The following is a 14,395-nucleotide window of genomic DNA, read 5'->3' on the forward strand; positions in this document are numbered from 1 at the left end:
AATGTGCAGTCACTGCATTATTTAATGTACTGTGTGTACTTTCAGGGGTATAAATACGAGGAATACTCAAGATTCATGTTTCATGCTTCATGTTTTCCCCCCAGTTTGTTGCTTACATATGACACAATACTGAAAAAGAATAAAAGGTTGTAGAAAGTGGGCATCGCCCTTTATTTTGAAATCACTGTACCCTGTGTCTGTGTCGCACGCTGCACGAAAAGATGATGATAATGGCGAATGTGCGAGTGGCTGTTTCAATCTGCCTCCTTCTAATGTCTGCAATTCCTCTTTCTTAACCTTTTCCAGGTGTCATGGGTGAATATGAGCCCAAAATTGAAGTGCATTTCCCTACATCTGTTCTGGCTGCCAAAGGAGTTACTGTCAGGCTGGAATGCTTTGCTCTGGGGAAGTAAGTAAACAACGGCATATTGCACAAATACAGGTAGCTGTTTATTACAGCAATATAAAATTAATCACCAGGCACAATAAACCGCAGCCTATCGCCGCTCTGTTGCCGAGAGAGATCCTTGGGATAATGCTCCCTGTGTTTTTTTTTTGTCTCGTGTTTAAATTAGATCATCCCGGTACCTGAGTGGGAACCAGGCATATCTTGTCCTCAGGCGGGATGTTAAGTGAGTGTAGAGAAGTGCAGCATCGTGGCTCAGCTGTTAGATGACATGTTAGTGCACGGAGGGGGGGAAGACTCAATGGGGAATTCTGCCCTGGGGGCCCATGTGTTCTCGTAATTGAGAGGCCCTAATGTATCTGTGTTTCCTGGGTGCTTCCAGGGCCTGTTGTGAATGTAGAACGCCGAGGTTATGTCTGTGGGAGAGAAATGAAATCAGTAACAGTCGTCTGCCAGGAGGGACGACGCTTTTGTCCACGGAGACTAAAACCCAAAGCACTTACCTCCGTGGCTAAAGTCAGCGTCACGGTTCACGAAGCTGCTTCACTTTAAAAATTAATTTAAGATAAAGTTCGGCTCGGCTTGACCAAAAATTACTGCAAAACATTGTCACTCTGTCACACAGTTGAATTGGTGTTTGACTTTACGTTAAATAATTTCACATCAGAGCCAATAGTCATGCATCATCCTCACTCCATCCTGTTTATAAATGTTCGGCATGAATTATTCATCGCTGACTCCTATCTTTAAATGCAAACAGTCTCTAATCTAGAGATGAGTAAGGACCTCATAATTGTTTACCTTCATTTCAATTAATTATCCACATTACAGTTAGTCATTTCCTAAATATATAGACACTGCGTTCTAATCTCACACCCCTTGGTTTCCTTATGAAGCCGGGGCGAAGTTTTTAAATAAATCTAGAACAGCCAAACAGCTTTCTTTTTTTTTTTTGCTCCTGTGATTCTCTCAATGAAGTAATTTGCGGCTGATGGCTTTCAGTCAGACGGTGACTTGCCCTCGTGCGTAGAGATGAATGATTTATCAGCGCACCCCTATTAAGAACCGCCCGTCTTTATATAGCTGTGGAAAACGAAGTTAAAATAGGTTTTGTTCTCCTGTTGATCAATATGTATGATGGCACGGCGAGCTCAGCCGGGGCAGAGCGGCTCTTTGTGCGTGAATGCCACAGCTCCTTGATGTGATTTTCTCTCCTGATATTTGCCAGTGACAGTACTTTGTAGGCCACAGTCAAGGGCAAAGAGAACAATGAGACGATGAAAATGAAAGAGAGACCCATAAAAACACAGCCCTCCTTAGTTTTAATGAGTTTTTGCATTCACGGGTTGTTATGTTATTTTTAGCAGTGTCTGCAAAGAGTGATTATTCATCACGAGTTTGTAGCTGGTGGGTACGTGAAAAGAAATCCTGTGTAAAGTGATAACAACTGTTTACTGTTGTGGACCAGACCACCACTGTGCTTCTGATGTTTGGAGTCATTTCATATGAATAAAAAGAGAAATATATAACCACTGACTGGAAAGGGGAATCGTTAGTACTTTCCTAAAAGGGCTCATCGCATCGTTTACGTGAACAGGACACAAAAGGAATCCTGCAGCGAGGCTCATCTGGCATTTTGTTTGTAGACATCGACTACAGTTGCTTTCTAACCAACTAGTAAGGTGCATACCTCCGCTAAAGACCCAATGTTATGGAGGCTGAGATGTCTCACACAAGCGCATTGACCGAAAACACGAACGCAAAAGCCACAACACAACAGCAAAAGTCACAGTATTAATTCAAAAGTCACAACACAACTACAACACAAATGCAAAAGCCTGCATTTGTGCAAAATCTTGTTTTTATCATCCTTTGTTGCCCTCTTCCGTTGTGGTTGTTTTTCTGCTGTGTGGCTTTTGCGTAGTCGTTTCCATCGATGTGATTGTGTGAGAAGTCTCTTTAAATTCAATCAAATCACAAAATGAATCTATAATAAAGACAAGAGAGCCACTTATATATGAATAAACAGTTTGAGCGTAGCACCATGTAAACAGTCCTGGATCCACCCCTTTGTCTGAATTCGTGTTCCCATCTCTTCCACCAGGTTTCATGGAAATTGATTCTGTAGTTTTAATCCAGCCTTCAAACACATCAGGCAACAAAACAAATCGACAGGGTGAGAACATGAATCCTTGCTCGGGGTAATTAGCTCATTTCTCAGGGCAGTCAGTGTTGCAAACCAAACATGTCACTGCTCACTGTCATCACCCCAACCGCTAGTTTGCTGGTTTGTCTGTCTCCCAGCATATAGTCAATGTTTTCCTTTTGCAAGATTCCCATTAGCTTCTATCACAGCCTCGGGCTTGTAGCTTCTAGCTGTTTAACAGAGTAGCTCAGTATGCAGATATATTTCTGCTCTCCTTTATTTCCAGTTAATGCAAAGCTGTTGTGAGGACAAGCTGAGGGAATATAGCCACATATTGATGATGGTATATGCAACTTGCAAATTTCCAAACAATCCAAATTCAATTCAAACCCATGGCTTTTCGCAGTGTGATTTATACGAAGCAGTGGAAAGCGCAGTGTTGTTGGCTGCGTTAATTTTCAAAGGATACTGCAGTTTGAAGTTCACTGCAGTTCAAAAGCCTTGTGCGTTTGATGGGTTACACATTCTCCCACTCGTTTCCACTTAAAATATAATATGTAGCATGTGGTGGATGCTTTCATCCAAATTGCCTCGGTGTAGTGGATATACTTTTAGTTTCTTTGACCCCAGAGGGAATCAAACTCTCGAAAACCCCTCACAGTGTCCTCTTTGAGCTGCACAGGACCATAAGGACCACGCTGTCAGCAGCAGCCGAGAGTGCCTCTTAATGACAGCACATCTCATACCACCGCGGTTAATGTCTTTGAAAGACAGTTGTTTTGCTCCGATCATGCGGGTAAAAATATGGCTTTTGTGTTTCAGGTAGATTCCTCTTCAAAACAGCATAGAATTTCCTGAAGGGGCCAAAGAAAACCCAGAGCTTCGCAAATGAGCTAAATCCTGGGATAATATTTAGATGTTAATGAGCCGAAAACGAACCAATTCTCCAGTATATTCTCAGTATTAGTTTTAATTCTGAACCTTTTCTACGGAACTAGTCTTGATGAGGGCACAACAATTGTGTGGAATGTTAATTAAGATGTAATCTACAGCGCTTGCCTGTGGGTGCGTTCTCGAATGGAAAACTGTAACACTTAAAAATAAACTGTATGCAACACATTCACAATAAAGAGGGGATAAATCTACCTTGCAGAGCTTCGTAGTTTTTACATCTTCTTTTCAGAAGTTGTCCAAATGTACGTAGACAACTGGACTTGCTTGTGCTTCTCGAAGACGTTTCACCTCTTAAGTTAAACAGACTGAGCGACTAAGATGTCTTCTTTTATTCTTTGGTAGTTTTTTACCCACTGTTTCATGCAGAAGACACTGACGGGCACAGTTTCTTATTTCCAAACCGAATGAGTCTATTCTCTGCCGCCCGCCCCGAGTCCTGTGAACACATACAGCTCATTACTCTGAGCTCCGAAGGGAAATGCTGCCATAGACTCAGGAAGATTCAACCCTGATGCTCCGGTCCCTCAAGGTCCCTGCAGACTCGCTGTGTTCTCCAACTTATCAGGAGTTTACTCGGAGCCAAAGGTCTCAGCAAAACTTCTTCCTCACTTATAAGGACGTTTTTTTCAAAACAACTGCACATAATGTTCACAAGAACCGATTCAGTCTCTCCTCCTTTCATTAGAATGTATGTAATTTATATGTTCTTACTCGCCACGGAGACATTAAAATGAAAATGCAAAGCACTAAAAATATGGCCCCAGATATTACATTTTACCTAAGACTTTTATTGTTTAGTTAACTCACTATTACAGTATATAATATAACCACAGTGGTGGGGTGATACTAGTTATGATAGTTTTTGTACATTATTTAATACGAATAATGCGACACACCTTCGCCTTATAGTCTCCTTAAGTTAATTCAAGCTGCAATATCAGATTTTTCTTTTCATATCTCTCAATATTGAAGAAAGTTGAATGTACAATCCGAAATCTGCCCCTTTTGTCCACATCTGTGCCAAAATGTAAAGACTCATTTCTTGGCCCAGGTCCATTGTTCCATCAAATTTCCATGTAAATCCTTTATGTAGTTTTTGCGTAATCCTCCTGACAAAGAAACAGACAGAGGTGAGAACATCATCTTCTTAGGTAAAAATTACATTTCTTCCTCATCTGAGGGATTAACTGGAATTCACAAGACATAAATATCAAATGTAAAAAAGCTCGACTTTCCATGTTTTAGTCATTGTACATCGTAATATATCTTCTATTAAGAGACTAATCTACCTTATATTCCACATTTGGGACACAAATTAAACATTAATCAAAACTTTGTCTCAAGACAAACTGACAGAACTTTGTCCCTGGATCCTTGTGCAGAAAGTTTAGACTGAAATGTGTTTGAATCTACCGACTATTATTCATTATTTAGCTTCACGCTCTCGGTGATGTGAGGAAGCCTAAATGTGTGCTGTGAGGTAATGAGCTAGCAATTCAAAGGAACAAAATTTAAACCATTAGTCTACAAAGAAAAAGGAAAGAATAATGTGACATAAAACTTCTTTCGAAAATGAAAAGGAATAACACTTTGTTTAATATAAATCACGCTCTGAATCCTAATTTGAGCTCATTGCCGCCAAGAGCGCTTCGACGTCCTTGTGAAAATTTGGAACAGATCAAAAAAGCTCAGGGATGTAACGTGTTTCCATCTCCAGCTAAATGATTGATGGGTTCACTGGAGGTTTGTGCGGTGTCAGATTTCCATCTCTCAGAGACACGTCTATTCTCGTTGTCATACAAGAGAGCGCCGCTGATAGCGAGCTCATAGTCAGACGTCCTCCTGCCGCGCGCGTGCAAGTCATCTATCACGAGAGCCTATAGGGCGAGCCGTGGATAAACAAGGATAGATGGCGGCGCTCACACACTGATCATAAAGAACCGTGGAGTATTGTCTCCGTCCCTCGGGGAGCTGGTGTCTAATGCGGGGGGTCATTTGCTTCAGTAAATATATCATGAGTGATCAAAAGGTTAATGACTCACATGTGGAGAAGAACCAATATTAAATAGGTGTCGTGGCGTGTCAGTGGTTAAACTCAAGATAAGGACTTCTGGGATCTCTCATTGTTTATTGATGTGATTATTAATATTTTAATTGATCATGTCGACGTAAATGCCCACAACGATTTTCCAAAAGGCTCGTTCTCTTCTTTTCTTTTCCACGAGCCGTCCAAAGCTCAGCTAACTTGATTTATAAATAATACATCGACGCAATAATCGCAAGTTTTAACATCTAAGAAGTATTAGGATTGTAAAAACTCAGAGATATAAATTATTCAGATTGTTCTCCTGCAGAGGAAAACAAAAAAATAGCTGTAAAGAATCTATCAAGGTTATCTTTTTGATTTTCTATCTTATATTTACAAAGAAATCTCAGTCTGTCCGTAGCTCGCGACTCTGGAGAATCGTTGATCTTATTGGCCTCACATGTGCTGTTTAGGGCCCAAGGAGGTACAGGGAGGGATTTCCATGTATTTTGGACTCGTGATGCTTTGAATATTAATATCAAACTTTGAAAAGACGACCGGCTCTCTGTGGCCGTGGTGTCTGGGACTCATCAACGTGAGTGACCTTGTCGATCGTGACAACAGCACGTTCACGACAACGGCAACTAATTCCCCAGTTCAGGGTTCTGTGCACCGAGTCAAACTTCAGCCAACTTCAAATAACTACATTCACAAGCTATATCAAGAACAAACCTTCAAATGTGTGTAGTGATTGTAGGCAATTATTAAAAGGTCGTTGTCAGATGTCAGGTTAATGTTCTTAACCTCTGAATCACATCATCATTGCAGCTCACAGCCTGTCTTCTCTCCCAGACTCCATCACTGACTGTACATATACATCATGCTGCTCTCCCCTCACAGTCCAGTGCCAACAATCACATGGAGGAAGATAAATGGCAACATCCCCAAGAAGGCGCGGCTTCGCAAGTCGCAGGCCGTGCTGGAGATCCCCAACATTCAACTGGACGACTCGGGGACGTACGAGTGCAAAGCGGAGAACCCGAGAGGGGGCACGTCCTTCAAAGGACAGCTGCAGGTCTACAGTGAGTCGGAGCACATTCTTATTCCTGTGATTTATTTTTCTTTTCTAAAAATCAAACAATGTGCAGTGTGAGGATGTGTTGTGTTCCAGGGGGCACAGCGGTGTGAGGAGTTCAAACTACTGTTGAATTTTTGATGAGCCGTTTCATCCGCGTAGTTTCCTGTGGATTTTTAATGATGCGGTTACACTTTTCTCTAATTCAATGAGGAATTGGTGGCCGTGGACTATCTGACCAGTCCTTGGACCAATCGAACACCCATCAGAGATAATCCAGTAACAAGGGTTCCTCAGCTAAATGAACGAGATGTTTCTCTCTCTCGAACGACCTCGTTTTCACTGTGAGGTTGTTGTTGTTTTCAGGACAAAACTTTCTGAAATCTTTCTCTTTTGAGTTGTTATTTAACATAATGTGATTGGTTTCAGTAATATTATTTTTCTGATAGTTTTATTCATCCAAGTCTTTCTCTGAATTTGTCTGAGAAACCTGTTTTGATTTTGTGGATTTTGTTGTTTTCTTTTTCAACCTTAGTAAACATAAAATAATCTGTTGGCTAGAAAACCAAGGACCATAATGTATCTATACTCTCATCTAAAATGTTATGCAGGTGTATATGATAATAACGAAGTAGACAAAATAATATAGTTTAGAAATATAGTTCATAAAAAAGGAGAAAATGAAGTTACCCACAAAAATACAACACATGGTGTCAAACATACATTTAAACCTTTGCATTAAAAATGTTCAAGACATTTAAAAGACACTCAGGATGTTATTATTGTCTGTTTCACAGTTTCAGCAAAAGTAAAGCAGTTATTTATTTTACCAAATTTAGTTTCGACACCGCACATATTCATCTTTAATCATCAAATGATCACTTTTGTGATTTGCATTAGGATGAAGCTGAGTTTTGCAGTTTTCTAGCCCACGTTAGGAACCTGTAAGCTTTTCAAATTACTCCTCTGCCCCCATGTCCCCTGTCCTTCTCTGTCTGAGCCATGTGCTCCGTCCCAAGATAATAGCGTCCCTCGGCCTTGGTAGGACACATTTCCAAGGCCGTGCGCTTCTTGGCAAACCCCCTATTCTGTTGCCATCACAAGGAGAATAGAGAGTCTCAATTTATAGCAGCTTCACGCTAAATGTAATTTACACAGGTGAGCTGGTTGTTTGAACTTTCGTGGTGAGGGAGGCTTTTCCTGAACATAACAATTCAATTAAATCACACTTACAAAAGCACTTGTCTGCATCTGGCAACGTGATATAAGATACACTCATGTGGACAAAATCATGTCTCTAGTTTTTGTGTGGTAAAATGTAATTGCATGGGGGGGGGGCTCTTCTCTGTTTGATCTCTGTAGGTTAAAACTAAATCACATATTGGTGATGTAACCAAGTGAGAATCTAATTTAAGAGTTTTTATAGCAAAAAGCACAAATAGAGGAGGTTGAAATATAAAAGAGTTTGACAGTGATTGACACAAGACTGACAGGAGGATCCAGTCCCGGTAAAAACACCTTTTAAATGTTTTATTCCGGTGAATGTGCAAAAATTTAAATATTTACAACCTCAGATCAGACAGAAACAAACTGCAGAATAGAGAGGAGGTGTGTGTGCAGTGTTTCTATCTGAAGGTGTGACAGATATTCTCAACAGCATGTGGAGTCGGACAGGAACTCACATTGCAGCTTGGAAATTCTGTGGAAACAAGAACAAGAAAAGAGGAGGAAAGAAAAGAACAGAAGCTTAATGGTTAAGGGGCCCGAGGGAGAAGGCAGTGGAGGGGAGAGAAAACACCGTGTTCACAAACATGATTCACTTGGACAGAGGAGAGAGGAGAGGGGAGAGGAGGAGGAGAGGAGGAGGAGAGGATTAGGAGGGGAGAGGAAGAGGACAGGAGGAGGAGTGGAAGAGAAGAGGAGGAGGAGGACGGGAGAGGAGGAGGAGGGGAAGAGAAGAGGAGGAGAGGATGTGGAGGGGAGAGGAGAGGATGTGGAGGGGAGAGGAGAGGAGGAGGAGGGGACAGGAGGAGGGGCGAGAAGAGGAGGAGGGAGGGAGGAGGGGGAGGGAGGGAGAGGATAGAATAGGATGGGGAGGGGAGAGGAGAGGAAGAGGACAGGAGGAGGAGGGGAGGAGGAGAGGAGAGGAGAGGAGTGGATGAGTTTGGAGAGGAGAGAAGAGGAGGGGAGAGGAGGGAGAGGAAGAGGATAGGTTGAGGAGAGGAGAGGAAGAGGACAGGAGGAGGAGGGGAAGAGAAGAGGAGGAGGGGAGGGGAGGAGGAGAGGATATAATAGGATGAGGAGGGGAGAGGAGAGGAAGAGGACAGGAGAGGAGGGAGGAGGAGGAGATTAGAGGAGAGGAGTGGATGAGTTTGGAGAGGAGAGAAGAGGAGGGAGAGGAAGAGGATAGGTTGAGGAGGGGAGAGGAAGAGAAGAGGAGGGGAGAGGAGAGGAGAGGACAGGAAGAGGACAGGAAGAGGACAGGAAGAGGAGGGGAAGAGAAGAGGAGAGGAGAGGAGTGGATGAGTTTGGAGAGGAGAGAAGAGGAGAGGAGAGGAGGGGAGAGGAAGAGGAGAGGAGAGGATGAGTAGGGGAGGAGGAGAAGAGAGGAGAGGAGAGGAGTGGATGAGTTTGGAGAGGAGAGGTGGAGGAGGAGGGGAAGAGAAGAGGAGGTTTCTTCATTTTGACAACAGTCTAACTCTGGGTCCCATCAGTGAAAATCCCGTCTGTATTTTCTTATGTACAAACAAACACGTCTGAGAAGTTGCTTTGATCAGAAGCTCGTGTCGGTTGGATTCTGTCAGAAACTGTTTGTTTGGTTGTTGGTGAAAAAATTATCTTAACTGGAGGTTTGTGTTTCAACCACAAAAACAGATGCACCAGTGGTCGTACCAGCAGAGACAGAGTCCAGCCTCAGGCTTGTTTACACAGGACTCACACACATGTTGTGTATTAATGCTTGATGGTATCACGATAATCAGTCGATATCGATATAAAGCAAATCACTATTTCTGTCATTTCTGCTTCAGACGGTGAAAAAGATTATTACCTGTCTCTTTGGGGGAACTTGCTTTCGACACAATTTGCTTCTTGTCCGAATTTTAATAGCCGAAAATATCTCCACGCGACCGAATTCCTCCGATCTTTTGAGATTTTAATATGGTCTCATTTGGAATAACTTGATATTCTATCAGGAAACATGCTCAGCTAATATAAGCCTAATAAGTCTGACAAAGTGATTTCAAAGATTCTTTGGTGAAAACAATGTTTCCTCCTCATCCTGGATATGTTGCACATCATTTTAAAACATCCCTGTTCCCTCGTGTTGATGTCTGCTGTACCGGTGAGCCAGCACCTCATTAGAATAGTGTTTTTTTTTTCTTCAAGATGAAAGAGCAGAGGATCAGAAAATGAAGATGTCTTATTACTGGAAGTAAAGTGTGATTTTGAAGTTTTTCCAGGGGGCAGAAATAGAGAAGTGGTGGATGTCGGTGTCGTAAAGGATTCAAGGATTTTAATGTAAAGTGACATCAAAAGACTAAAAAAAGAAAACACTTTAAAAAGAAAACACACAGAAGGTGCTGAAGTTGATTTTGAAAAAATTAATAATTTAAACATGTGTGAGCTTCTTTTAGCCCCTGTGGCATTAAGGGATTATATAAAAAAGAGGTTTGGTATATTTCACTGTCTGTTTTAAATACAGCCTCTCGCATTGTGTGTTGACAATACGTTTATACCTGTATCCTGATTACTATATCCACTCTGGTGCTTTGGGTGTGTTTTTCAAGGATGTAATATTCTCATACGTGTGTTTCTTTTGTTCCAGCCTTCCCTCAGTGGGTCAGAATGATTAATAACACCCAGATGGATAGTGGAGAGAAGCTCCATTGGGAGTGCAAGGCCACGGGGAGGCCCCGGCCCACCTATCTCTGGCTCCGCGACGGTCTGCCCTTGACCCCCCAGGTACTGCACCACCACGCAGATCGCACCATGAAACGTCTCAATTATTCCCATGAAACTACACCTGCATAGTAAACGTCTTTAGTTTATTCAGACTTCTGCTTCCTTTTTCTACACGTTGTTCTTTTTTCTTCTGTTCTCAGGGTCATGTTGTGGTAATGAACGGAGACCTGACCATTCACAACGCGCAGCGGACGGACTCGGGGATGTACCAGTGTGTCGCAGAGAACAAATACGGGGCCATCTACTCCAGTGCTGAGCTGACGATTCTAGGTATTTTACGTTTATATCACAGCTTGACACTTAGTTAAGTTCATAAAAAGTACAAATAATGATATAATAATAAACTAAACAAAAGGCATTGGAAAGCCTGCGTTTGATGCGGTTACCTCGGTGCTCTAGCCGGGCCCGTTTCTTGATCCTCTGCAGAGAATTGAATTGCAGACAGAGTATTGGCATCTGAATGAGGTAGCAGATGATAGGTAAGGGAGATTGAAATGCAAGTGGTGGTGGGGGACGCCGAACTGTGAGATGTGCTGATTGCCAATCAATGGGCCCTGATTTTGACGGCATGAATAAAAGAAGGATCCCTTATGGTTGTATTCAATGTGGTGTCCGCGCACATCGGGTTGAGGGGAAAGCGGAGCAGTTGCACATTATTCCGAGCAGAATGGAAAAACAATGACTTGTAGCTATAGATTTATACTAATGGGAGCAAACACTAGAAGGGGAGACATCAATGGTTTCTTTGATGGAGTTTAATGACTCCATTAGGGTCTTATCTCCGCTCTATTGTTTGTCATCAAAGCGCAGACCACACGTGGATCCCAGCAAACCTTCACTTTGGACTTGACTGTCATCCGATGTTTATTAGTCGGAGCTAGAATTCCAATTATAACTCGCAGTAATTGCCAAATAACAGATTTATAATAAAGTATTTCTAGTGGTTTTGTACACAGCAGAAGATTGCACTTGTAAGTTTAAGGACATTAACAGACGAGACGAAAAACTTCTCCGGCTTTTAAAGCTTCAGGCTAAAAGCACAACAGTCAGTGGCTGTTCACTGTTCTGTGTTGATGCACTATTTTCTCCTTGTCATCTTCTATGCTGGGACACATCTGGTGACACCCACTCCCCTTCCATGTTTCCCTGAGGGACAGTTTGATTTACTGTCTGCATGGCGTGCCCTTTTTGGAAGGGAATCTGTGGCATTTAAAAAAAATCCCTGCAACAGGACAAAGTTTGTTTTGTACATTGTTTCCAGTTTAAAATCTGTGGAAATATCCACTGTTTCGTAAGAGGCAGAAGTTACAGATTTTAATAATCTTCCTCTGAGCTGATGAGGAGTTGCTTTCTACCCTTTTTCTTCCAGTCACAGTCACAATGATGATATTTGGAAGCGCATGATGAATGTTTTCATAGCGTGACCCCCCCGGGCATCTCTTCCCAGTGACCTGTGTGCTCTGTGGGAGATGTCCACAAGCAAACACTATCAGGACACATTACACGGCTAATAACAGCCTGAAGATGAGCGATCACTGGAGGCTACGTGGGGGCAGCGGCTGCCCTCGTGCCGGCGATCTTGTCCCAGATCCAGCTCTTCTGGGAGGGTAGCAGGTGAAGCAATAAGGGTAGTGCTGCCACCAGCTGCAGGCCTGTTCTTATTTTGATTAAAACAAATACTCACAGCAACTGCTCTGTTTTCTGCTGTTTCTGTTCCTGTCTGCAGGGACCTCTGCCACTCAGGCAGCTACTCAGGCTCAAAGACACAAGTGTTGCGGGGAGAGGGGTCAGCCTGTAGCTACAGATGGGATTGAATTGTCATTGTGTGTAATGTCACGTATAAAGCGTCATTCAGGATTTGAATAATCAAGGCTGACAAAGCCTCGCAGCCAGTAGATGGCCTTGATGTGTGACACAGCTCGGTACCGGGACCACATCAACTCTCCTGCCTGAAGCCCCATTTAGACCATTACTGCTTAATTCGTTCTCTTGAGCAAGTAATAATTATAAAAAATGTTTACGTTGTGTGTTTATTATTCACTCAGGGAGCTCGGTTAGACACGGGTTAAAACAATTTCCCCAAAAGCGGAGGAAACCACTCAGCCATGTCATCATTAACGTGATGACATCAGTTACTGAGCAGACTCCACAACACATATTCATATAATGGTGAATTAACACAGAGTTAAGACAAAGTAGGGAACATTATACGGTATATGAAAACATGTTTAAATCTGCGTTATTATATGTATGCATGCTTTGAAATGTCTTATGGAAAATCTGGTTATTAGTATGTTGATCAAGTACTGAACCCGCCAGCAATGTAGAAATAATTATCTTGAAATGCCACAGCTGAAAAGTTTTATCACGTTTTCAATTCTGTTACGTTTTAGCTGCAGGACAGTGATTCAAATGGCATCGGGGTATTGTTTTTCTACCACTAGGGGGAAGAAAAAATATCCAAAGCAAATGTATGGAAATAAGCTCGTTAAATATTAGTACAGGTTTAAAACTGAATATATCTTCATTTTAGTTGAGTAAAAATTGTATTTAACGCATTTATTTTGACAAGAGCAAAAGTTTTAATCACAAACAGTATAAATATTATACTTTTTTCATCCATGTTAAGATCTTCTGTGTTTGTCTCACACAGCGTCGCCTCCTGTCTTCGTCCCGAACCCCGTCCGGGTCATCGCCACGCTCGGCAAAGACGTGTCGCTCGAGTGCAAACCCAGAGCGTCGCCCAAGCCGCGGGTAACGTGGAAGAGAGGAGACAGACGGATACAACCGAATAAAAGGTAGAGCAGCTCTTCGGAGGCGTCGAGTTTCACTCTCCGGCTTTTCACAAACTGGATATCTCCTTTTTGATCGTGTTGGTCGGAGAGTGTATGAAATAACGAGAAGTACTCCGGGTTATTGATCTCTGTGAGAAAAAAATTCTCTGTTCACCTCCAGTTTGTGGGAAGCTGTCAGGGATCCAGTGTTGTGCTCAAGGACAGTTCAGTAGAGCAGGGTTTCAAACCTTAACCCAAACCGAGGTGGACTCCATGTGCATAATAACACTGACTGCACAGCCCCACACACTGCCTATGGTGACACATGGGATTTGAATTGATATCAGTATAAGTGCATTTTTGTCATTAATCTTTTCCTGGTTATTTATTTTTTATGTCTGTAATGATTTAATATAACAAAGATATTGAAGTAATATACACTTGCAGTGCAGCAGACTCCTACTGTTTTAGAATTGCACGATAAACTGTCAGAGCCCCGGAGCCTGTTACAACTTGTGATATTGAAATGCGAATGGAAACTCCAAATATCACTGATGTAGGGATCTGCCTTAAGCCCTTTATTGTGCAAAAAGGGGGGCTTGTTTCACTGTCTGAAATAAAACCCCTTCAAGTACTTTTATATGTTTTAGAGCGAGGATTAATTTCTCCTGCCGTCACTGGGACAGATTGTGTACGTTTTCTTTGAAGACAGTGGTAGATTTACCCGTTCGCAGATATAAATAGCCTCAGATCTGCTTCTTCCTCTGCACAGCTTAAAGTACAGAAAACTGTTAGAGAAACTTAATTCCCCTGTAAAATATGTATGAAGCCGTAAAAAGCTTTGTCTCCCTCGATATCTTTATATTGTTTTCCGTCGGAGTTTTGCAGCATAAATTGGAGCCTTATCATCACGGCTCAGGCCTTTTGAGGGAACATATATACGTGTCTTGTTGTAACACATCACAGTTTCATTACTGTAACTGAAATTAAGTGTCACTGCAAGAATAAAACACCTTAGGTACCGGGGAAGCTCTGGAGAGGCAGCCGCGGC

General features: G+C 42.3%; 1 protein-coding gene across 2 annotated transcripts in view; it reads left to right on the forward strand.

Moving 5' to 3' along the window:
• Positions 1 to 14,395, forward strand: part of cntn5 (contactin 5) — a 103,737-nt gene that overhangs the window by 67,203 nt on the left and 22,139 nt on the right. For both annotated transcript variants that reach the window (XM_035155474.2, XM_035155475.2), the window contains exons 8-12: positions 307 to 409; positions 6,433 to 6,614; positions 10,434 to 10,570; positions 10,711 to 10,840; positions 13,224 to 13,368. In XM_035155474.2, the coding sequence (XP_035011365.1) occupies positions 307 to 409; positions 6,433 to 6,614; positions 10,434 to 10,570; positions 10,711 to 10,840; positions 13,224 to 13,368 (697 nt within the window). The remainder of the gene's footprint in view (positions 1 to 306; positions 410 to 6,432; positions 6,615 to 10,433; positions 10,571 to 10,710; positions 10,841 to 13,223; positions 13,369 to 14,395) is intronic.

This window comes from Hippoglossus stenolepis, chromosome 4 (genome assembly GCF_022539355.2).
Source record: "Hippoglossus stenolepis isolate QCI-W04-F060 chromosome 4, HSTE1.2, whole genome shotgun sequence".
Lineage (NCBI taxonomy): Eukaryota > Metazoa > Chordata > Actinopteri > Pleuronectiformes > Pleuronectidae > Hippoglossus > Hippoglossus stenolepis.